At 51.1% G+C, this 23,349-nt stretch overlaps 2 protein-coding genes across 15 annotated transcripts in view; one reads left to right on the top strand and one right to left on the bottom strand.

Annotated features, from left to right (window-relative positions):
- Window positions 1–14,704, top strand: part of PPP6R2 (protein phosphatase 6 regulatory subunit 2) — a 98,885-nt gene extending 84,181 nt beyond the window's left edge. For 7 of the 8 annotated variants that reach the window (XM_030472107.1, XM_030472109.1, XM_030472103.1 and 4 more), the window contains 2 exons: window positions 4,520–4,675; window positions 5,944–14,704. In XM_030472107.1, the coding sequence (XP_030327967.1) occupies window positions 4,520–4,675; window positions 5,944–5,995 (208 nt within the window). In that variant the 3' untranslated portion in view covers window positions 5,996–14,704. Of the gene's footprint in view, window positions 1–4,519; window positions 4,676–5,943 lie in introns of those variants that run through there. The other variant, XR_003989474.1, reaches the window with a different exon arrangement.
- Window positions 14,705–20,488: 5,784 nt separating this feature from the next.
- SBF1 (SET binding factor 1) overlaps window positions 20,489–23,349 on the bottom strand; it is a 60,286-nt gene continuing 57,425 nt past the window's right edge. For all 7 annotated transcript variants that reach the window (XM_030472095.1, XM_030472099.1, XM_030472101.1 and 4 more), the window contains 4 exons: window positions 23,138–23,349; window positions 22,888–22,975; window positions 22,083–22,214; window positions 20,489–21,981 (listed from right to left, as the gene is read on the bottom strand). In XM_030472095.1, coding sequence (XP_030327955.1) covers window positions 21,883–21,981; window positions 22,083–22,214; window positions 22,888–22,975; window positions 23,138–23,349 — 531 coding nt within the window. In that variant the 3' untranslated portion in view covers window positions 20,489–21,882. The remainder of the gene's footprint in view (window positions 21,982–22,082; window positions 22,215–22,887; window positions 22,976–23,137) is intronic.

Here is a 23,349-nt window from a genome sequence, read left to right as displayed (position 1 = left end):
GTAGTGAGCTTCAGAGGTGGGTAGAGTTGAACTCAGAGGCTGTTTCATTCAGTGTCAAATGCTCCTTTCCCAAAGTACCTAAAGCTCTATGAACAGTTGGGACTGACTTCTTTATAGACCTTTTGTAGATGAGGATTACTCATGGGGAAGAGCTGCATTAGGTGCTGCAGCATTTGGGTTTCCATCTGGCACCACAATTCCAAGTCAGCCTGGCTCATCTGAACCACCAGCAAAGCCAGTGCAGCTCAGTTTGTCCTGCTAGATCCAAGAGGCTCTGGGTGAAGAGACCAGGGGAAGGACAGGGTGAGCATGGGGTGTTTTGCAGTAGTGCTGTTGAAATGGGGGGTAAACAGAAGTTTTCATAGTGAAACTGGGCGAGAGAGGTGTTCAATAGTTGCAGTGTTAAAGTATTTTCTCTCTAAAGCTGGTGGAGGTCTCCAGGGAGAACTGAATTGTACCAAAACTTAGGTGAGCTCTTGATGTTTTTGTCTTCATAACCAGAAGAGCAGATCCTTTTGTTTTACCTGGATATCAGGATAGATAGAGAATGGTTTCATGCCAACTTCAGCTGTTATGAAGTGTGAACTCTGTTAAATCTTGGTTTTCCAAGAAGAAGTTGCGGTTCATGGAAAACCATTGTGGGCTTGAGGGAGCTTTGCGCATGCAGGGTTTGGGCACTGGAGCAAAAAGGAATGAGCAGCCGTTTGTAGCACCCCAAGTCTGGAGTGAGGGTATATAATACTTCTTATTTTCATGGGTTATATTACATGTAGTAAAAGCTGAGGAGCTGTCAGGCTTTTCTCTAAGAAGCTTGTGGAGTTGTGACTCATTAGTTGAGGGAGCTGCAAGTTTTCAGTAGCAGTTGAGAGGCAGATCCCTGCAAGCATTCACATGAGTGCAGGATGAGCATGTCCTACCCCCTGTGCAGGATCATCCCTCTTGGCCTTCCAGCAGGTGGGACCTTCCCCAGAGGCACCTGGAAGCCAAAGCTCATTTTCCAAAGTCCCTTGTCTAGAACAATGTGTGTACATTGAGGAGAGGTCCGCAAAGACCTTCTTCAAGCCAGGCACAACACTGTCATCACAGCTTTCCATGACTACCTTCCCTTTGGATTGTAAACGTGTTTCCCAGTGGTGAGGCAGTAGATGTGTACTTAATGTGTATGAGTATTTTGCACAGGCACCAGAGACTTTGACCAGAAGTGTACAACTTTTGAGCCATAGGATGGTTTGGTTTAGAAGGGACTTTAAAGCTCCTCCAGCTCCAACCCCCTGCCACGGGCAGGGACACCTTCCACTAGAGCAGGTTGCTCCAAGCCCCTGTGTCCAACCTGGCCTTGAACACTGCCAGGGATGGAAGTTATGTGCAAACTGTTAGTTAGAACCTCATAGAGGTGAAGGTGGTTGGGCCTAATAATACAGGTCATATCTTGTGGTCTTGTTTTCTGATAGGACTGAAGAGTTTGGACATGCAGCTCATGCACTGGGGTTGTTTAGATATCTCAGAGAGCATTGCAGTGTTGTGAAATGAGAGGAGCCTCTGTCTTGAGTGACCTCCAGAGTAGTATTTACAAACTTGGTGGTTAAGTTGCCAAATTCGGCTACAGCATTGAACTTGGTGAACACAAAGGAAGATTGTCCTGGCTGTTGTGTTGGGAAGCCCCGTGGGCACGGCTGTAGGTGGCATTTACAAGTTGTTTGTGCTGGGTGCTTGTCCATTGTGAGACGAGACATGGTTCCAGACCAGCATTCACTTGCTGTTGCAAAATCTGTACCAGTGATTTTGAATTAGAGCTTAAAAACTCCTAATTCCTTCTGGAGTGGGAAGTATTAGAGATGTTAGAGGCAGAACTTCCCTGTGAGGGTGCTGAGGCGCTGGCACAGGGTGCCCAGAGAAGCTGTGGCTGCCCCATCCCTGGCAGTGTTCAAGGCCAGGTTGGACACAGGGGCTTGGAGCAACCTGCTCTAGTGGAAGGTGTCCCTGCCCGGGGCAGGGGTTGGAGCTGGAGGAGCTTTAAGGTCCCTTCCAACACAAACCGTTCCATGATTCTATGATCCGTTTGCAGAGCTCGAGTCTATGGTAGATACAACCTTTGTCGCTGCTAACTCTTCTTCTTTAGCCTGCCTTAATGAGAGAACACTCATATTCTTTGTGGGCAACGTGCTTTCTGTCCCTGCCCTCAGCCTGGTTGGGGTTTGGGGCGTGTGGGGTGCTGTGGAAGTGGACAGATTGCCAGCAGGGTCATCCCAGTCTGTTGTCAGGGACACAGCTACAAATAAGCTGACCAGAGGAATACTATTGCCAAATATTTATAGGTACCAGAGTTCATTTCAGGCTAGAATGAGACATTGTTGTCAGCCCTTCTGCCTGGGTCATGGCATTCCCTCTTCCACACAAACTCCTTGGTCTGTTTTCCACTGGTGAGCGTCCTTCTGCAGAGCTTTGCATGTCCAGCCTTGCTTTTCCATGAGCTGCTGAAGAGAGATGGATTTCCATGCCCCCTTAGTGGTCAGCTCCCCTCAGGGCTTCATCGCGTTGGAATCCTTGTGTCATGGAAAGTTTTAGTGATTGAATTTAAGGAGTTTATCTTTGAGCAATTGAAGTCTCATGAGCTCCAGTTTCCTGCGTGGGAAGTCATCTTCTAATGACATTTCTGGCAGCTCAGTTCAGTTCTCTGCTGTCTCATCCATCCCCTGCAGCTTCTCTCAGGTATATTTTTGTACTTGCAGTATTTCTTTTTAAGAGCATGTCAGCCCTTCAGGAACAGAAATGTTTTGATCTCATTATTCCTTATTTTTAATGTATTTTTTCCAAGAGCACACAAAAAATAGCTACAGAAATAGAAGGTTGTTCTCCAGGTCTCTGTCACATCTTAATTACCAGCCTGTGATTATATGTGCATTATAAACTCCCCAGCAGCTGGTGAGAGGATTCCAGCTCAGTCATCCTGAGCTTTCCTTCCATTTCTGTAGGCTTGCTTTCTGAAAGAAGGAGGAGAAATAAGGCTTGAGGCTGGATCTGGGTTAAAGGAAGAGGTGGGTGAGGAAGATCATTCACACACAAGCTTGTCTCTGCCTTAGAAGGCAAAAACTAAAGATTTTCACAGCAATCACTTCTCCAGTAAGAAATATGGGTCTTTAAAATACAAATGTAGAAGGTTTGGAGGGTTTGAGTTAACAGGTTTTTCCTTTTTCAGGATTTGAGCTTCTGTTTTGTTGTAGGGAGACATCATTGGAACTATTACCCCCTGGGTGTGGGAATCTGTCATCCAGTGTGTAACTGAAAGCAAAATAGAATCACAGATTCATAGACAGGTTTGTTTTGGAAGGAACCTTAAAGCTCCTCCAGCTCCAACCCCTGCCACGGGCAGGGACACCTTCCACTAGAGCAGGTTGCTCCAAGCCCCTGTGTCCAACCTGGCCTTGAACACTGCCAGGGATGGGGCAGCCACAGCTTCTCTGGGAAAGCCTGTGCCAGCGCCTCAGCACCCTCACAGGGAAGAGCTTCTGCCTCAGAGCTCATCTCAGTCTCCCCTCTGGCAGGTTAAAGCCATTCCCCTTGGCCTGTCCCTCCAGGCCCTTGTCCAAAGCCCCTCTCCAGGTTTCCTGGAGCCCCTTTAGGCACTGGAGCTGCTCTAAGGTCTCCCCTTCAGGAGCCTTCACTTCTCCAGGCTGAACAAGCCCAGCTCTAAATTTAACCATGTTTTGCTTCAGAAGACACCACTTATGGTATCAAATCAACTGGTTTTTTCTTCTTCTGTACTTAAATCCAAGTCTTTTCTAGGTGCACACAGAAGCACCAGGTGCTACTTGGGACATCTCTGTAGAGCAGAGCAGTGTAGGTGCTGTGTTAGGTTGGGAACACGCTTTGGCAAGGGCAGCAGTGCAAGGAGTGTGCTTGGACATGTACTGGGCGGTGCTGGGTAACGGGAGCAATTCCAGGGGAGGGCAACTGCTCCAGGCCCCCTCTCCCATGAGAGGCTGGACCAGGGTGTCCTCCAAGGTCCCTTCCAGCCCAGGCTGCTCTCTGGTCCTGTGTATTGGTGCTCAGTCTCCAGATTGCACCTGGAGACAAGTGGTCTGCTTCTGGCTTGTTGCTCCCAGTGATCAGCTTGACTTTCTGGACCCTCTAAACTTGCAAAGTCCTGGCCAAATGTGCTTCACGTTTGCATCCTTCTGCTGCTGGTTCCCTGTGTTGTCCATAGGAGAGCGCCCAACAGAGGTAGTTGTGGAGGGGTGTGAAATGTCTGCGGGATACATGGGGAATTCTTAGGCTGCAGGAATGAGAATGCCTTTCTGGAGGAGCTATCATGCTTGTGCATACTTGGTGTCATGTTGATTTATAGGAAGCAGCCTCCAGGATGCACACTGCCTTTTAATTACAGTTTATTTTCCATTCTTATTTCCTTACGGGATTTTTGTGCCCTGTGCTGGGAGAGGAGGAGGAATATTTTTGTTTGCCACTGGAATTTAAGCCCCAGTAAGTGCCACTTTCCCATGACCATGAACTCTCCCCGCAGTGATGCAGAGTGCATGGTTATCGACTCGCTGGCCATCACCGACATCGGCACGACAAAAGCACCCAAACCCCGGAACAGCGTGGCCCAGCACGTGGAGGAGCACCAGAACACGGCTGCCATGGTCACAGCGGTCACAGAAACAGCCACAAAAGACAGGTGAGATGCTCAGAGCTCTGCTCCACCAGCCTGTGACAGAGAATTGCTTTCACCGTGTCGCTGAATGTGGTTATTCTGCCGTTAGTGTACTGTCACAGTTACACAAGTAGTAACTCCAGAGTGTCTTGGAGTGCGTTACACCGCAGGTAGTGCAGAGTTATCACTGTGATGTATTGCACAAACGTTTCAGTGTCCCAGAAGTGCTGTTACATCATGTTTTATTAGAGTAATGGACTTCTCAATTCTTATTCATCGAGAACAAATACTCACTGAGGGTGCTCGATCCCACTGTCCATGTCACAACAAAGATGTTGAACAGGATTGGTCCCAGCACCAACCCCTGAGGGACACCATCCCTGAGGGAAGGTGCAGAGCTCTGTGTGCAGCACAGCTCCAAGAATCCCACATTCAGCTCCCAGGCTGATGTTGGAGGGTGCCTGGGGAAGGTTACTCAGGTCAAAGCCTTCTGGTAGGCTCAGGATCCTGACAGTTGTGTTCCAAACTGCTGGTTCAATAGATGAATCAATATTGTGTAACCAGCAGTGAGGGCTGGCTTCTCAGCTCCTGTTTTGATTTTTTAATGTAGCATGTTAATCATAGAATCACAGAATGGTTATGTGGAAAGGACCTTAAGATCATTCAGTTCCAACCCCCTGCCATGGGCAGGGACGCCTCACCCTAGACCGTGTTGCCCAAGGCTCTGTCCACCCTGGCCTTGAACACTTGAACACAGGGATGGAGCATTTACCACTTCTCTGGGCACCCTGTGCCAGCACCTCACCACTCTCACAGGGAAGAGCTTCTGCCTTATCCAACCTGAACTTCCCCTGTTTCAGTTTGAACCCATCACCCCTTGTCCCATCACTCCAGTCCCTGATGAAGAGTCCCTCTCCAGCATCCTTGTAGCCCCCTTCAGACACTGGAAGCTGCTCTGAGGTCTCCACGCAGCTTCTCTTCTCCAGGCTGAACAGCCCCAACTTTATCAGCCTGTCTTTATATGTGAGGTGCTCCAGCCCCTGAGCCTCCTCTGGACTGGCTCCAACAGCTCCATGTCCTTCTGTGCTTGCTCCATTTTGTAAAGGACTTGGAGGAGGTTCTCCTTAGGAAGCCAATAATGTTTCATCAGCAGAAGAAAAAAAACTAAGAGGAAGGATGGCTCAGATACTGCTGAAGAGGAGAGTTCCCATCCAGGATGACAGTAAGCTTGAGAAGCGGGTATGTTCCTGTAGTTACGTTGCTCTAACACTACTCTTTGGGTTTCTCTTTAGGAAAGAAGAAGTCTTGCCCTGTGCTGAAGCCACATTAAATGGCCCTGCTTGATGAAACCGATGCAATGGGACGTGTGTGACCCAGGCCAGGCTGCTACCTGGTGATGCAATTTGTCAATTTATTATTTTTTTGTTTTCTTTTTAATTTTATTTTTTAATAAATGCTGCATTGATGAGAGAGCTGGCATTCAGGACCAGAGCCGCAGTTCCAACACCAACTATCTGTTCTGAAAGACACTTGCATTGTCTAAATGTAGCATTGAATCAGTTAGTCATCACAGGAATGATGGGGTTCTTCCCAAGCAAGCCTTCTGCCTAATTTGAGTTCCATGTCCCCTCTCTCCCTTGGTTTTGTTTTGTATTTGGGGTTCAGTCCTATTTTCTTAGTGTTATTGCACACAGTATTCAGCTTCTCTTCGGAAAGGTAGCAGGTCTAACGCTGGGACTTGGACAGTGCACAAGAGTCCCGCAGTCGTGTGACCAAAGTTCCTGATGGAGCTGTCTTTGGGCAGCATTTGCACCGCTTTTGTATAGCAATAAAGCCTTATCAGAAACATTTCATAGGAGGAAAAGACGCAAACACTTTAAATGGGATGAAGCAGGGAGGGATTTGATTTTACACCTTCGTGGGGTGGGAGGGAAGCCGTTGACGTTGCCCTAAGCCAGAGGCCGAGTGGCTGACTTGCTGTAACGCTGAACTGTCTGGAGAAATGGGAAGTGGCTGCATTCCAGGGAATGCTGCATTCCAGGGAATGCACAGTGCTCTCTCCTCTGGAGATGGGGCAGTTCACAGCAGGATCTTGGCTCTCTTAGCAATTGGTCTCCTCAGTCCGAGCCATCAAAACTCAACTTCCCGGATGTCATCCTCCGTTGGCTGGAGAGTATGCAAAGGAGGGAGCTGTGATTTGCCAGCTGAGAGGAGAACTGCCCCACTGGACTGCTGCCGTGCAGGACCGAGAGCAGATATGGCACAACCAGGTTATCAGGTGTTTGCTGGCTTTTTGGAGACTTAATGTATTTTCAAATGATTATGGAAATCCTTTTCTGTTTGTTTTGTTCTGTTTTTAAAATTTTTAATGGATGCAGGAACAGCAACACTTTTGCACTTTGTACCTAGTGACAACATTGGAGAGTGACATGGCCTCAGCACAGGACTCCTGCTGTTACTCCCCAGGTAGTTGGTCATGGAGAAGCTTGGGTAGGGGGGACACGTGCCACTGCCTTGGGGCGGTAGAGTGAAACAGGCTGGAGCAATGGACTGCACTTCACACTGCCTGGGAGCAAGGTCAGTTGAAGGTGTGTGCTTGACCCTGGAACACAGGATCTTCTGCGTAGGCTGAAGCACCTACTCCTGTAAAGACTGTCCTGGTTTCAGACACAGCTCTGCACCGAGTGGTGCCGGCCTCTGCGTTGAGCCTGTTCCCAGGCCGGACTTGTGCACATCGACCATACGGGTGTAGGTGTTGGGCCACTCGCAGAAGCAGGCTCAGGCTGGAAACAGCACGTCACCACGACCAGAGCTCCAGTGCTTGTTCTCTTGCCCCTGTAGTCTAGATACAGAGGTGGGCCTGCTTCTGTGTGTGAGCTGTGTGCTGAAACCCTCCTGTCAAATGCTAAAACGCCGCTTTCTTCATTAGTCCAAGACCTAAGCTGGAAAATCATTCACTTCGGAATAAAAGCATGAAGCTTGACACATAGGTAGCCAAATAGCTTCTTTTTCAGATATATTCTCACTTGTGCATAACGAGGGACTTTCCCCTGTGAGTACCTCACTCAGATCTGTTGTATGAGCAAAGGCATCCTAGCCAGATTTCAGTCTTTGTAAGAAGAATCCTTTGTTTTACCTGTGATATGTATGTAGTGCATCTGAAATCGTGTGAGAGGTGGGCTGGGGTGGTGGGGAGTGAGGAGAGCAAAGTGGTGTTCACTGTCAGTGTGTTCTGCTGGATCAGTGTCCGCTGGTGCCGTACCCGCAGCACTCCTCGGTGTGCCAGAGATAACACGTGGTCATTGTTGCTCTTAGGGAAGGTTGAGGAATTGCTTTGCTGGAATAGCACAGTCGGAGGTTGCGGCGCCGGAGCGGGATTAGGCTGCGGTGTGCTGGGCACTGGGGCCACTGTGTGCTGCTGACATAGCTGGGTTTGTCCCAGCTGCAATTCCTTGGGAAGCAGATGCTTTCCTGGCACAAAACTGCTCTTCTGGAAGTCTCCTCACTCACTCCTTGTTGCTTAAATTAAATAATGTAAACTTCTGTTGAGCCGGGAGGGAAACAAATCCCTCACTTTCTGCTTTGGTTACTCTGCTCTTCGGAGATCAGCCCCACTCTTAGCCAGGATTATCAGGAAGGATGAGTGGGGTTGAGTTCCCAACTGGACACACAGCAAAGTCTTAATTTCCAGAGGATTGGTGCTAGAGGTTTTTCCTGAAAATCAGGTTCTCTTTGGGCATTCTTGAAACACCCAAACCTGCTACTATGAAACCTGAAACATCACTCATGGAATACAGCATCAGCACAGCTGGTTGAAGACCATGGTTGGGCCTCAGTCCCATTCAGTACCAGGTGATGGCAATAGTTCTCTTCCAGTCTGTTCTTGACCATGGTGCTTGCAGGTTCCACCATGCTACAACTATGACCAAGTCCATTTAGGAGCAGGAGAGGAAGGGAAATGTCCATAGCAGGTACAGTTGGGATCATCCTTCCGGCTTGATGCGTTTTCTGCCCCCTTGTTAAGCAGATAAATGATCTTTGCATTGGGTTACGTGGTAGACAGTGGTCACTTCCAGCACCTTGAGCTGTGCTGGCTGATCCTGCAGGAATTGTGATCATCTGTACCTGCTGGATCTGGTGCTGGTGGTTTGGGAGCAGTAACCTCTGCCTCGGAAGTGCTGTGGCAGCAATAACACCCTGAAGTGTTCAGAGATACCCAAGGACGTGTCTGTCTGTGCCTTTCATTGTGCATCCTGAACCTGTCATTTGTCAGCTTTTGGCTTTGAGTCTGTAAAGTTCAGCAGAAGCTTTAATAACCCATTTGAACATATCCAGTGAGCAGTTCCAAACCCCAAGTTAGTTACTGGGGGACTCATTATCTTGGTTTATTAATTTGATTACTCGTGTCCAGTTACTTTTGTGACAAGGTGTTTTACCAGTAGTTAGTTGTGTGCACAAGCTCTCTTGCTTTTGTGACGGTGAATGATTCCTCCACTCTTGGGACTTAAGCTCTGGATTATACCTCATTGCTCCTGTGGGATTGTACTTCACACCAGCCAACAGGCTGATCTGGGAAACGTTCCTTGTGCTTGGTGTGGTGGAGTTTGCAGTTCGGATCACATCCTGAATCAGGGGATGATTTCCTTGCCTGGCTCAGATGATGCTATAGGAAAACAATGCAAAAATTCCTTTCCAAGCCTGAGCTTCCCATCTGTCTGGAGTCACAGTGGATATAGATTCACTTACCCCTGTAAACCCCCTTGGCTTGCTTAGCTGCTTGGTCAGAAAGCAATGAAGACCAAACAGAGGTTCCATTCAGCACTGTCCTTCCTCCCTTCTGTGCAGTATTTTGAATCTGTCCATATCAATAGGGTATATATAATTTTAGGTTTGACTATGTATACTGATGAGTGTGTATATAGATATATATTTGCAATATGTATTATTCCATGTATATTTATACACACACGGCTGGATATTGTGAGAAACCTGGTGAAGCAGATACTCAGAGCACAATGAGCCTTTTATATCCATGTACAGCTCCATGGTCAGTGACAAACCTCGTTGTACAAGACCAAAACCAGTGAGGCATTATCATACCGAGGGAAAATGCTGCTGGAACATCGTAGTTCAGTGCTGTTACCTGGCTGGGCATTGCAGTGGTGGGTTACAGGAGAGCAGTGGCTTGTGCAGTGATCTCCCGTGGTTTGGAGTCATGATTTCTGTTGCTTACTACAGGCTTTGAATGCTGCAGGGACAACAGGGCTGTGGACAGGGGAGATGTGGAGTTGGATTCAGGGGTTTAACTCCCTCAGTGTCCCAAAGAGGTGAGGTCCTCTCTGGAGATGTATCCATCAGCTTCAATTCCCACTTAGGTGGGATAGTCCTTTGAAGGAAGGATCAAGGAACATGACTGTTGTTTACTCATCAGTTTCACCGGTTCTACAACAAATTTTTCCTACACGCAAATACCACATATTGCTGCTTCTCTTGAGTGATAACAGTTATGGGAGACAAAATCCCAGTTATCCACCTGGATAATACATCCTCACCTAAGCCTGATACAAATTTCATGAGCGTCCCAAGGCTTTCGTAGGATCACAGGATGGTTTGGGTTGGAAGGGAAGAACTTCTGAAGATCTCATCCAAGGGCTTTGCTACCCTTACTGCTTTCTAGAGGTGCAGGATGGAAAACCAGTGGGTGCACACATTTAACAAGAAGGGGAAAACCCAACAACAATAACAAACCCTACCTTATTCCCCTCAGCATCTGTTCCAAACAGCTCGGGCATTCCAGTTTGCCGGTGGAAAGGATTTGGGGATGGCGCAGTGTGCAAGGGGTTGCAAGCTGAGGGACATTCCTAAATGACATATCTAAGGGAAAAAAATGAAGATGTGGGATCCAGAAATCAGCCATTGAGCTGTATTTGAATCACGATTTATCAGTGGCATCACTTCAAGCACCTCTCAGTGCCAGTCACTAGAGGTTTACACCATACTATAAGCTCCTTACTCAGCCTCAGCGCCTTGGTTTCCCTCCTGCCCTGTTGGAGCTGTTGCCTGGGCGTACAGCCCAGGGCTCTGCAGCCCATTCTGGGGCTTTGGGGTTTTACACCTCTTCTTTGCCACCCTTACCCATCTTCTGTCTTACTTTTGTCAGCATTTACTAAGAAGGTTTCTTTTCTTAGACTTTCCGTTGTGCTGATCTCTGTCTTACTGTAGGAGGAGCCTTGTTTTCTTCAGTTCTTTGGTGTAGCTGGTGCAGGAAACAGCTGCCACATGGCAGAGTCCTTCATTTCTGCCAACATTGAAGACTAAAGCAGTTTGCCTGTCATGGGGGAAGAGGTACAACAAGCTCTTGCAAGTACTCAGACTGTGCAGTTGATGTCCCCTGAGGCTTCATGGGAGAGGAAGGTCCTGCATCCTGGCTGCCAGATTAATGATACTTGATACATAAGATCATTTGATACTTTTGCAGTGTAATATTGGCTTTTTTGATGGCAGACAGCAGCTCATCCTGCACTTTTCAGTCCTTTAAAGAACAGGTTTTATTCTTCTCTTTCTCTTCCCAAGCAGCGATCTCACCCTGAATCATGTTCAGAAATGACAAACGATTGTGGTGTTACAAGAGGTTTTGGTATCATTAGACAAGAGATAAAATGAAAACTGCTGTCACAACAACATGGTGATGTCCTTTGGTTTGTTGGGGTTTCTTTGGCATCAGTTGTCTCTGAAATCCTCTTTGCCACGTTCTCTTTTGTTCCTAAAGCATCTGCATCTCCAGCCACGAGCTCTCGCAAGGCAAGTGGAATGCACTGCGTGCTCTTGCCAACCTCAGCTTGAAAATAGAACATTTCAGATGCTTCTCCCTGAAATTCAGTTTCTTAATCTCGTCCCAGTCCCTTAGTGTTAGGGGAGAACCTCACGTACCTCATTCCAGAAGGGGAAAGCACTGGGGCGGGGGGGGGGGGGGTGCAGTACAGTGCGGGTTCGTGATTCAGGAATGTGGCTCTTGGCTTCTCTGGTTTGGACATCACAACCAGCCAAACAGCTTGTTGTGAGGAGATCTTATTCTGTTCAAATTGCGTGGGATGGAGGCTTGACCTCAGAAAGAGCTGAAGGAAGATGAGGAGTTGTACCAGGGTGCATCTGCCTTCACAGCATCTTCTTGTTTACTACTCATTGCCTAAAGTAGGACACGTTGGAGCACTGCACACAGGAAATGCTCAGCAGCCTCATGACTCTGCACTCGTGATGCTGCCCACTTCCGAGGGGGGGTGGAGAAGCTGTTGCTGTTGTTGCAGAGTGCATTTACCATTGCTGTTAGCTTCTGCTCCTTAACACATACGGTGCTACTGCTGCTTGCTTTTCTAGTCTTGTCCTAGCTTGCATGGTTTCCTTAATCAGGGTGTAGAAGGATTGTATTGAGCCTTGTTACTCAAACCAGCATCATAGAATCATAGAATCATCACAGACTGGTTTGGGTTGAAGGGACCTTAAAGCTCCTCCAGCCCCAACCCCTGCCCCGGGCAGGGACACCTTCCACTAGAGCAGGTTGCTCCAAGCCCCTGTGTCCAACCTGGCCTTGAACACTGCCAGGGATGGGGCAGCCACAGCTTCTCTGGGCACCCTGTGCCAGTGTCCCACCACCCTCACAGTAGAGAATTTCTTCCTCAATGTCACCTAACTCTCCCGTATTTAAGGTCAAAACACAGCTGATGGGAAGGTTCTGGTAAACCCAAGCAGGCATTTTCTCACTTAGGAACTTCAGGACAAATCTGAATGTAAAAAAGAATCAATTTGGCTCCCAAACATTGGCTTTTCTCATCTGAACCTCACTTACCTCATTCCAGAAGGGCATCATGGTGACCAGACCCACCTCCCTCATGTGTCTCTCCTAGTGACTGTTACCTCTCACCTTCCACAGTGTGTGCATAGAAATGTTCGTGAGATACACCTCTATATAAAGTGTATTTTTCTATTTCATGCTGATGAGAAGAATCCTTCTCCTCCTCCTGACATTGGGGCTTTTATAAAGGACAGATCCTTCCCCGTCTGTTTTTTAGTTTCTCAACTTATTTGGACAGATGTAAACTATTAAACTCTTTTATCGTGTAATTTTGATGTTTGTGGCTCATTTTCCAGAACTTTCTAGGACTTCTAGAAATGCTGTAGAGAATCTCCCACTGTTGGTGGGTATTGAGCAAGCTCAAAGTCAGCACCATCGCATCCCATTGCTGGTCGCTGCCAAAGTGTCTCCTAGACTAGATCCATAATGCAACTAGACTTGAAACACAGTTAGCTCCAGGCACAGCAAATGTTAATCAAAGACTTCTCATCGTGCCCATCATGGAATTCTCACTCATTGGTCAGCCTATGGAAATCCTTTGCCAGAATGTTGGATGTTGTGTTGGAGCCAGCCAGGCGAGGTCCTGGTCCTGCTCTGTCCTTGTTTAGTGTGTGATAGGGTGTATGGAGGTCTCTTGGTGCTGCATCGTCTGGGCTTTGATTTACAAAACAGGTCTTGAGAACCAGCTGTGGTACTTTTTGCACCACAGGCTGTGCGGAAGGAGGGACAGGAAGCCCGGCAGCTGGAACCGTGGTCCTTGCGTTTGGTGGCACTTGCCTTCAGGGATCCTCACCGCATAGCAGTGACCTTGCACTGAAACTTTAACTCTTTTCCTGCTCATAGAATCATAGACTTGTGGATTGGTTTGTGTTGGAAGGAACCTTAAAGCTCCTCCAGCTCCAACCCCTGCCCCAGGCAGGGACACCTTCCATTAGAGCAGGTTGCTCCAAGCCCCTGTGTCCAACCTGGCCTTGAACACTGCCGGGGATGGAGCTTTAAGGTCCCTCCCAACCCAAACCAGTCTGGGATTCTGTGGCTCTGTGATTCTTACTCTTTCAGAATCAAATAACATAAACCATTAGTTACCTCATGCTATAAATTAGTGTACATTTGGACTGTAACATACATGAGATATACAGTAACATGAAAATATGCATGTTACATGAAAACATTGTGAAATTAGAGAGTATTTAGTGAATAACAGTTGCAATCATTCATTCAGTTTTCGGTTCCTGTCCATGGTTTGAGATTGAAACATTCTCTTTGTAGAGTATCTTCACAGTCATCCTCAGAGCTCCATTTTCTTTCTGCTTGAGCCTTTGAACAGAGTTTTCTTTCCTTCCTAAAATGAATTGGCCAAAGCACAGGATGGGAGAGTTCAAAGGGCTGGGGTCTCCTTTATTTCTGTTCAGAAAGTTCCTTCGTGTGACATGTGTGCTATTAATCTGTGATTCATTGCCATCTCTTGCATCACATCCCTCTTTGCCCTTTTAAACCTCAGTGTATCTGGTGAAACTTGACCAAGAAAAGGCATTTGTGCTCACGTAGATACCACCAGCTCCTGCCTGGGATAGAGCTGGTGGGGTTTTTATCTTCAGTTTGTCTCATTTCTCACACTTTCATACTTTACCTTTTATGGTGCAGATCCACAAGAGCATCCTTCCCTGCCTGCCTTCCCCGAAACTCTATCATGGGATCAGGGCAGAATTGCATCATCTTCCAAGTACATGCGTTATCTTTCTTGCTCCGAGATGCATTGGCAGCATCTGCCATCACTGCTCTGATGGAATCCTCCTGTGGGGTTGGGGTTGCCCTGGCTGGGTCAGGTTTGTTACCCCATTCCCCCCCGGAACCCCATCCCTGCCCCAGCATGGAGCTCACCCTCTTGGCAATCCAGCTGATGAGCGAGTGCCCTGGAAGGAGCAGTCAGCTTCTAGGGCAAGCCAATGATCAGCAATAAGAATTCCAGCTCGAAAAACACCGGGTGCCTTTGGTTTAATTCACAGTCATTTCTTCTCATTACAGCTTTGCAGCCAAGTCATGTTTCATCTCCAGACAGGCAGGAAAAAGGGAAGGAGAACATGATGCACCGAAGGATCCCAATGATCATTTCCCAATACCCCACTGTTGTTCCGAGTGCCTTATATCCATCCAGATCCCAACGAAAGGTGTTTGTGTTCCTTGTGCTCTTCTTCCGCTTCCTCCTTCCCAACCTCAGAGCTGCTTGTGCCACTTGGTGCATCCTTTATACGCCCCACCGAGCATCCCAGCCAAGCCCCGAGGTTGTCTTCATCAGGGGCTGCACTGGGGACCCTTCCCTTCCTTCCATGGGCTTTTGCATGGAACCAGACCATGGGCTTGAAGAGCATTAGGGAAAGAGCATGGGAGTTGGGAGATGTTGCAGCATCATCCTCACCAAGCAGTGTGTTGGTATTTCACATCAGAGGAGGAAAGGGGTCGCTTGAGAGTCAATACCTTCAAGCAGAAAGTCCATGGGCTGCCCTTGAGGAACGGGGCTGTGCAGGTTCCTTTCCCTCAGGGATGATGGAGGTTATGAGATGGAGGCTCCTTAAGGATGATGAAGATAATGCCATGGGGCTCCTTTCCCTAAGGGATGATAGAGACCACATGATGGGGGATAGCTCAGCAGAGCATCTAACGTGGAGCAGTAACAGGAATTTGATGTGTCCTCCTGTCTATTCAGAATGTTTTATTGGTGTCCACCTGAAAACTGTATGTTGAGTTTGTGCTCCAGGTCTTGGAGAAATTGTGCTTAAACTCACCTAGAAACTGATGATACGATTTTGTGTTGAAATAGAACTAATATTTAATATGAAATATTTTATTATTTAATGTGTAATTTAAATGAAATCCTCATTTCTCATGTAAATATTTTTCCCTTCTGAACTATAAATATCCCTCCTCTGAATTTTGCTTTTTCTGAATGAAAAGTCACTGAGGAACGCTTGGGAAGCTGCCCACGAGCTTCTCCCTCTTATTCCAACCTTGAACAGCAGCACGATACTGGTGTAATGGGAGCATTAGAACATTCTGTGTTCAGCTGATGCACGTGGAAGTTGGACCTTGCTGTGGCCACTGGCTTCACCCCAAGCCTGTTGGGTGGTTTGGGGCCGGTTGTGGATCATGAGGTTGGGACGTGGGTCAGGTCCTGAGGTGGCTTCACTGTAAACTGGGGTTTCTAATGGTGTGCTCTCAAGATAACTAATAGGTTACTGGGAGAGAGAAGAACATGGGTGTATTTACTGAAGCTGTTCTGTTACGTTGCTGGTTTGCAGGTCTGACTGGGTGGCCATGCTGTTGCTGGTGTCACTGGTGTGACATAGCTCATCCTTGGGCATTCACTGCTCCAACCTGGGAGCCTCCCAGTGACAGACCTGTGCTGGCCTGTAATGACCCAGTTGTTGGCACAGCTCAGGCTGTGATGAAGCACTAAAACCCAATGTCTTGGTCTTGTGCCTTTGGTAGTGGATGAGATGCCACCTCCCCACTGATGGCTGCGGCTGGAGGGAGCCAAGGGGCTCCCCTGGCTTGGGAAGCGCCGGTGCTTGGCCAGGCTGGAGGTCACCAGCTGCATCGAGCCTTAGTGGGTCCAGCAATGAGCCATGGGATGGATCTGCTCTGGAACATGGGGTGAAGGAGCAGCCACCACACGGGCAGGGCTTCCATTGAGGAGGCTTCAGGAGCAGTGGCTTTGTGTAGGTCTGTAATCCCCCTTAAACCAGACCTTGAGTTGGGCTTTCCTGGGTGGGATGAAGGTGGGCACCCTGCGGTGGGTTTGCGGTGAAGGAGGTGCCAGGGAAGGCAGCACAATGTCTGTGTTGGGGCAGACATTGCCTCAGTGCTTGGTGCTGATGGACTCACAGCCAGTTTGCAAACACTTGGTCACCCCATGGATCTTCTTCCAGCATCCATGGAAGTGTTACCTTGTCCCATTGCTTCTGTTTGCCTGAGGACGTGAGCAACCCAAAACTTGTGTGCTTGGGCCATGACACAGCAGAGAACAGAAGAGACCTTGTGATTAAAGGAATTATTGGGATTTCAATCATAGAATCATGGAATGGTTTGGGTTAAAGGACCTTATGATCATCCGGTTCCAGCTCAATTTCAAGGAAGAAAAGGCTTTCTTCTTCCAGCCTTGTCGGTGATTCCAAGAGCAGCTTTGGAGCAAGGAGCTCACTTCCTGCTGCTCTCTGTGCCTGAAGTGTTTCCCATGTAGCTCAGAAGCTCCCCTCGCAGCACCCCCTCCCCTCTCTGCTTGCAGGGGTTGTGCCAGTGAAGGGCAGTTTATTTGTGGGGTGGAGGCTGCTGGGACAAGATCCCGGTGGGAAGAGGGTTTGGTGGAAGGTGCTGCTGGTCGGGGAGCAGCGGCTTTGTACGGCCTCGGCTCTTCATCCCTCCCTCTGCTCATCATCTCCTGTTGTTAATGTATATAGGGACTATTTATATATATATATATTTCTAAAATCACCTTAAACCTATTTTTCTCAGAGCTTTGGGGTTTGCATATGATGATCAGTAAGTGTGCACCTTCGAAACCGGCGTCAGCATTGGTACAGTCAAAGGTCTCCACGGTACTGGGCACACCAAGGAGGTTTCTGGATGGGCAGGATGTGCTGGAGCTCACTCCATGGGGCTGAGGGCTGGGAAGGAATTTCAGTTTAAGATCATGGAATGCTTTGTGTTGAAGGGACCTTAAAGCTCCTCCAGTTCCAACCCCTGCCACGGGCAGGGACACCTTCCACTAGAGCAGGTTGCTCCAAGCCCCTGTGTCCAACCTGGCTCTTTAGGACTTCCCGAGCCATGGTGCTGGGAAGAAGATGAAATACTGGTTTATTCTGGTTGCCACTTTCTCAGGGGGGTGGTCTCAGCCCTGCGATAGACGTGCTCTTGGGTGTCCCCATCTGGTGTTCTCCTCAGTGAGGCTCATGGCAAAGGAGGCCGCTGGGGTTTAACTTGTTCCGTGGCCGGTTCTGTGTCTGCCCTTTGCACCCGCCTGGGCCGGGACGTGGTTGAAGTTGAGCAGCTCCAGGTCAGATGTGAAGTTTTATAGAACCTTTTTGTGAGATGGGATTTTCTAAACCCTTTCCTTCACCACAGCCCCAGTACTGGCACTGGATCCCTTTGGCACTGCATCCCTTTGGCACTGGATCCGTTTTGCAGTGCTTGAGACAGTCATCCCATACGTGTGTGTGTACGGTCACACACATGGATCTACCTGGAGTGGGTAACGTGTTATTGCACATTAAAATATCCCTGGTTCTAATGAGGTTTTCTACTCCAGGGTGTATCTGGACAAACAGAATCCTTAGGCTCCGCTGTTCCCAGCCCCACAGGACACCATCATTGAACCAGTTCATTTGCACTTGGCACGTTTGAAGCAATCAGAATATTAAATGTCCTTTTGCCACCTCCTCTTGGTCCACGCTCTGTTGAATCAGAGCCTCTAGAGTTGCTTCTCTGGAGCTTTTCCATACCCTCCATCGGTTTCCATTGGCATCAGGCAGCAGTTCAGGCTCGAGGTGGTCAGGTCTAAGGATTAGACTTGACTCAAGCGCTGATTCATTTGGCTTTTTGACTGTTAGCACAAACCTCTTAAGGTCTGTCCACTCTAAAACCCGCCGGTGGCCCCCTTAGGCTCCAGGTCCCCAAATGCTTCTTTAAACTAAACTAAAACTGAACCAAACCAGTTGTTTTTGTTAAAGAATTACCTGCAGGAGGTCTGGGAGTTCGTGGGGCTGGTTGGAGCCTAGAGACAGGGTGGTGCATCCTGGGTCTGTTAATGCATTGGGATGAGCTGGATTTTGCGGTGCTCGGTGCCCAACACGGTCCCAGATCTTCAGCGCGTGCTCGTTGGAGAAGCCAGGCTGGTTTCGGTGTCCTGAGGGCCCAGTTTCCCTGGAAATCTGCCTGTTGGGAACCAGCCGCCGAGCTTCCCAATGGATCCGCTTGGGAGGGGCAGGAACAGCAGCATCAGGGGCTCAGTCGATGCCTTTTGCCCAAGCCCAGCCCGTGCGCTGGTGGCCATGGGGGGAGATGACTCTATAGCAATAAGCATCAGTGGTGTGAGAGCAGCGGTGGCCGTGGGTGGCACCAGGGCCACGGCGGGACGGGGAGGGGGGTCCCCGGGTCCTCCATGGGTCCTGCTCTGGCTTCACGCGGCCTTTCCTCCGAGCTGGGAAGGGTGGGAGATGGAGTTGATGATGGAATGCGATGACATGGGGGGGGCCTTTACTCTCATGATGCCGACTGCCCTTAACTGCTGAGCCGGGTCCTCGTGAGCTCCGTCCGTGTCTGTGTAAATACGAGGGACAGATTTGAAATTACTGCCTTTCCCCCCGTTTACTTTTGGGAGTAATTCCAGATGTACTTTTAGTCTCTCTCAACTGTCGGAACTTTTCTATTGTCAATCTGATGCTGGTGGCTTTTGGTTATTTTTGGTTTCGGTTTTTTTGTAAAAAAGAGAAAAAAAAAAAAAAAAAAAAAAAAGGAAAAAGAAGAAGAAAAACCCAAACTCTGCATCTCTGTGTTGTCAGTTTTAGGCTGTAAATTCCAACTATCAATAAAAGCTCAAAATTCACGTGATGGTGGTGGAGTCCTCCATAGAGTCACAGCATCAGCCAGGGCGGAAAAGAGCATTAAGTTCATCCAGTCCAACCGTTCCCAGCACTGCCAAGGCCACCACTAACCCCTGGCACTGAGGCCTCGTCTGCGCAGTGTGTGGACACTTCCAGCCTTAGGACATGCTCAGCCCCAGCCGTACCACAGCCCACCCCCTGCCCGGGCAGTGGAATGGCTTCAGCGGGCAGTGGGTGCAGGCAGAGCACAGCAGTGATGTGATCCCCATGGGCCATGGGTGCTGTTGGGGGGTTGTGGTGCTGGATGCACCCCCAGTGTCTGCACCTGATGGGCGAGGCACTGAAGGGCTGATGCTCTCCCCTCCCCACCCTCGAGGGGCTGTCACTGACCCCAGGTTGGTCTTTGCCAAGGCTCCAGCCAGCAGCAGCTTTGGCAGATGTTGGCTCTGCACGTCCTGGTCCCTTGTGTTGGCTCCATTGTAAGAGAAGCGCAGTCCCATGAGTCTTGTGCTCAAAGCCTCAATCTTCACCCTCCAGAGAGCTGCTGGTTGAGCCCGCAAGAGCTGTTGTTGGCACCGGGGCAGAGCAGGGCTGGCCTCTGGCTCTTGTCCTCTTGGCTCAGGCCATGGGGGCCTTTCAGGACTTTGTGGTGACACTGAAGCACGGAGCATCCTCTTGTGCCCTGCAGCCAGGGCTGCAGCCCTGGTGGCCACAGCCAGGTTTGCCATTAGAGCTGCATGAAGTCACTGGGCTGCATTTACTGAAGCGATTGGTGTGGTTGGTCAAAGGAAGCAGATGTAGGTTTGGTACCAGGTGTCTCCTGTCCTGGTCCCAGAATGCCCAATGACCCCCCTGCCAGTGATGGGGGGAGCATCAAACTGGTACTGCTGGTTTGGGCTCCTTTCCAGCTTTAACATCATCTCCCATCCCCTGCTGCAGAATGAGGTGGTTTTGAGCATGCTGCAGCAGCTCCATGTTCCCTGTGTCCTGGGGCTGCTCCCAGTCCCTGGGCCCAGCACTTTGCTCAGCAGGGACACGCTGGGTCTCGGGGCCACCCTCCCTGGTGTGGCCTGAGCTGTAACCCCCTTTTTCCCACAGAAGAGGTTCTGCTGCATGCCCCAACACTGGGCAAACCAGCCCAGCTGAGCCTGGGTGACACTGAGTGACACTGAGTGACATTGGGTGGCACTGGGCTCATCAAACCAGGTTCCACTGGGGAGGAGCAGCACTTGGTGGCCCCGGGCATGGGCAGGACACGGGTCGTTGTTTGCCACAGGGTGGGCACATCCCCAGTGCAGTGCCACCGGCCACCCACGGCTCCATGTGACACTGGGACAGCCCCATCCCCACAGCCCCCCCCACCCCCGCCCCGAGCACTGAGGCAAAAAGGGCCTCTCTCATATTAATTTTTTTATTAAATCGTTAGTTTCTCTTTACAGAAGCGCCGTTTCCACGGCAGTGACGGGACTCGGGGGGACACAATGTACAGAAACGTCAATAATCTACAACTGCTCCGGGAAGTTCCAACCTCCGGCGGCTCCGGCTCCTGCGCGGCCGTTATTGTACAATGGGGGGGGGAGGGGGACGGGGGGGGTTAAGACTGTACAAAGATCTCTGCACTGAAATAAAACATTGTACTCCTTAAAAACAGACAGTAACGAACCGGCCGGGCCTGGGGGGGGGCAGGGGGAGGTGCTGCAGGAGCCGTTTGTACCGAGATTCCCCCTTTGCACTGACAAGGGACACGCGGGGCCGGGGGGGGTTGGGGAGGTGGGACCTGCAGCCCCCCCTCCCCCCCCCCCGGGCAGCCCCGCTCTGCTCAGAGCCCCCCAACAGCACAAGCACGGGGGGGGACAAGAGGAAGGGCCCTGAGGTGGGGGGGGGACACGGGGCAGCACTGAGCGGTGCCATCCGGGGGGGGAACCTGTGCAAAGAGCCTGGTTGGCACCAGCCGGCACCGCAGGGACCGGTGTGACCATCCCAGCCTGTGTCCCAGCCCCGGTGTCACTGATGGTGACCTTCAGCCACAGGGACCCCAGTGCTGGGCTGGTTCCCCCCCTCCATGCAAAGGGACAGGGGTGGCACCTCCCGTGGGGAATGTGCCCCTCCCATGACAGCAAACCTGACCGTGGAGGTAGAGACTGTGCCCCGGTGGGGACATGGAGCCCCTTTGTCACAGCCACATCCCCGAGCCTGGTGCCCACAGCTCCAACTGCCACCAGCCACAGGCAGCGGGTTCCTGTGCGGGTCTGGGACCCTCTGCCCACTGTGCCCAGGGGACACCAGATGGGCAGGACAGACCCTGTGCTCAACGTGTCACCCCCACCAACACCAGCACCTGAGCGGCAGGTCCCTGGTTCCAGCAAGGTGGGAGCAAGGTGGGTGCTGCACTACGAGACATGGGGAGCAGGGCTGGTCCCCCTGGATGCTCGGTGGACATGCAAGCCATGGGGAGGGTGAGGAGGGCAGCTCCTGCCTCCTCCAGCAGTGCAGGGGTGGAGGCTGCAGTGGGGTGCAGGGGGGACACAGTAATTACAGGGCTCAGACAGGCCTGGGGGGGACAGGGCAGGACCAGCTCCTGCTCATCCCGGCTCATCCCGGCTCATCCCGGGCCTGCTTCAACGCGACGCGATCCTCCACCAGCGCCCTCCCAAGGCGGAGCCGCGGCTCCTGCCCCGCGGCCGCCCAAGGCCGGGGCCTCACCCGCCGCCAGTCCCAGCCCCGGCTCCGGCGCTGCCGCTGCTCCGCGGGCCCCGGACACTGCGCCCGGACGGGGGCTCCCGCGCTCACGCGTCCGACAAACAGCTCTGGATGCGGTCGATCCACTGCTGCGCCCCCGGCACGTCCTGGGCACAGAAGTTGTAAACGCGTTTCGTCGTCTTCAGCTGCAAAGGAGGAGGCAGGAGGTGAGCGGGGACGGGGGCACCGCAGACCCAACCCCGGGCACTGCACACCCCAGCCCAGCACAGCCCGGCGCCACACTCACATCGAAGAAGGCTTTCTCGTCCACCGTCTTGGGTGCCCCCATGGTGGGCGTCCCCGGGGTGATGGACTCCACCTCAGCCAGGTCAATGACTCCTTTGCACTCCGTGTCCATCCGGCTGTCGTAGTACCGCAGCTGCGGGGAGAGGTTTGGGTGGTCAGAGCTCACGGGAGGATGGAAGGAGAGACGGAGGAAGGAGACAGGGATGGATGGATGGATGAATGGAGGGATGGATGGAGGGATATATGGAAAAATGGATGGATGGATGGATGGAGGGATGGATGGATGGAGGGATGGATGGAAAAATGGATGGATGGATGGATGGAGGGATGGATGGATGGATGGATGGAGGGAGGGATGGATGGATGGATGGATGGATGGATGGATGGAGGGATGGATGGAGGGAGGGATGGATGGATGGATAGATGGAGGGATGGATGGATGGATGGAGGGATGGATGGAGGGAGGAATGGATGAAGGGATGGATGGGTGGACGGATGGATGGGTGGATGGAGGGAGGGAGAGAGGGATGGATGGAGGGATGGACGGAGGGATGGATGGATGGATGGAGGGAGGGATGGATGGTCGGAGGGAGGGAGGGATGGACGGAGGGATGGAAGGATGGAGGGATGGAAGGATGGAGGGATGGATGGTGGGAGGGATGGGTGGATGGGTGGGTGGATGGGTGGGTGGATGGAACGATGGAACAATGGAAGGACAGAGGGATGGAAGGACAGAGGGATGGAGGGATAGAAGGATGGAGCGATGGAAGCACAGACAGACCCTGGGCCTCCCTGCCCCTTGGTACCTGATGTTTGGTTTTATCCAGCACGAACCAACGAGGCTTCCAGGGTTTCATGAAGGCTCCTTTCTTGTACAGAGACCCCTCATAGGACCTGCATGGATGGGGCAGTGCATTAGGGCGGGAGGGAGAGGAGGGATGAGGACAGCTCGGACTGTGGCACCCCAGCACCAGCAGGGACAGGAGGTGACCGTGGTCCGTGCGCTGCAGCACCCACAGAGCATCCCCCCCCCGGCACCCCGGGCCCTGCTCCTGCCTGTTCTCGCTCTCGGACGTGTGGAACTGGCTGTAGAGGGTGCTGGTGCTCCTGCGCCCGCCCGGCTTCCCGCTGGACGGGGTGGACGTGCTGCTGGTGTCGCTGTCCAGGCTGAGGTTGAGCGTGGAGCCCACGCCACTCTCCTGCAGGTACACCCCCAGCGAGCGGCGGTGGTGGGACAGGCCCGAGGACATCAGCAGGGAGCTGGGGGT

The sequence above is a fragment of the Strigops habroptila genome, chromosome 3 (assembly GCF_004027225.2).
Source record: "Strigops habroptila isolate Jane chromosome 3, bStrHab1.2.pri, whole genome shotgun sequence".
NCBI classification, from domain to species: domain Eukaryota; kingdom Metazoa; phylum Chordata; class Aves; order Psittaciformes; family Psittacidae; genus Strigops; species Strigops habroptila.
Note: the sequence above shows the minus strand (reverse complement) of the source record. Positions and strands in the feature narration are given on the sequence as shown.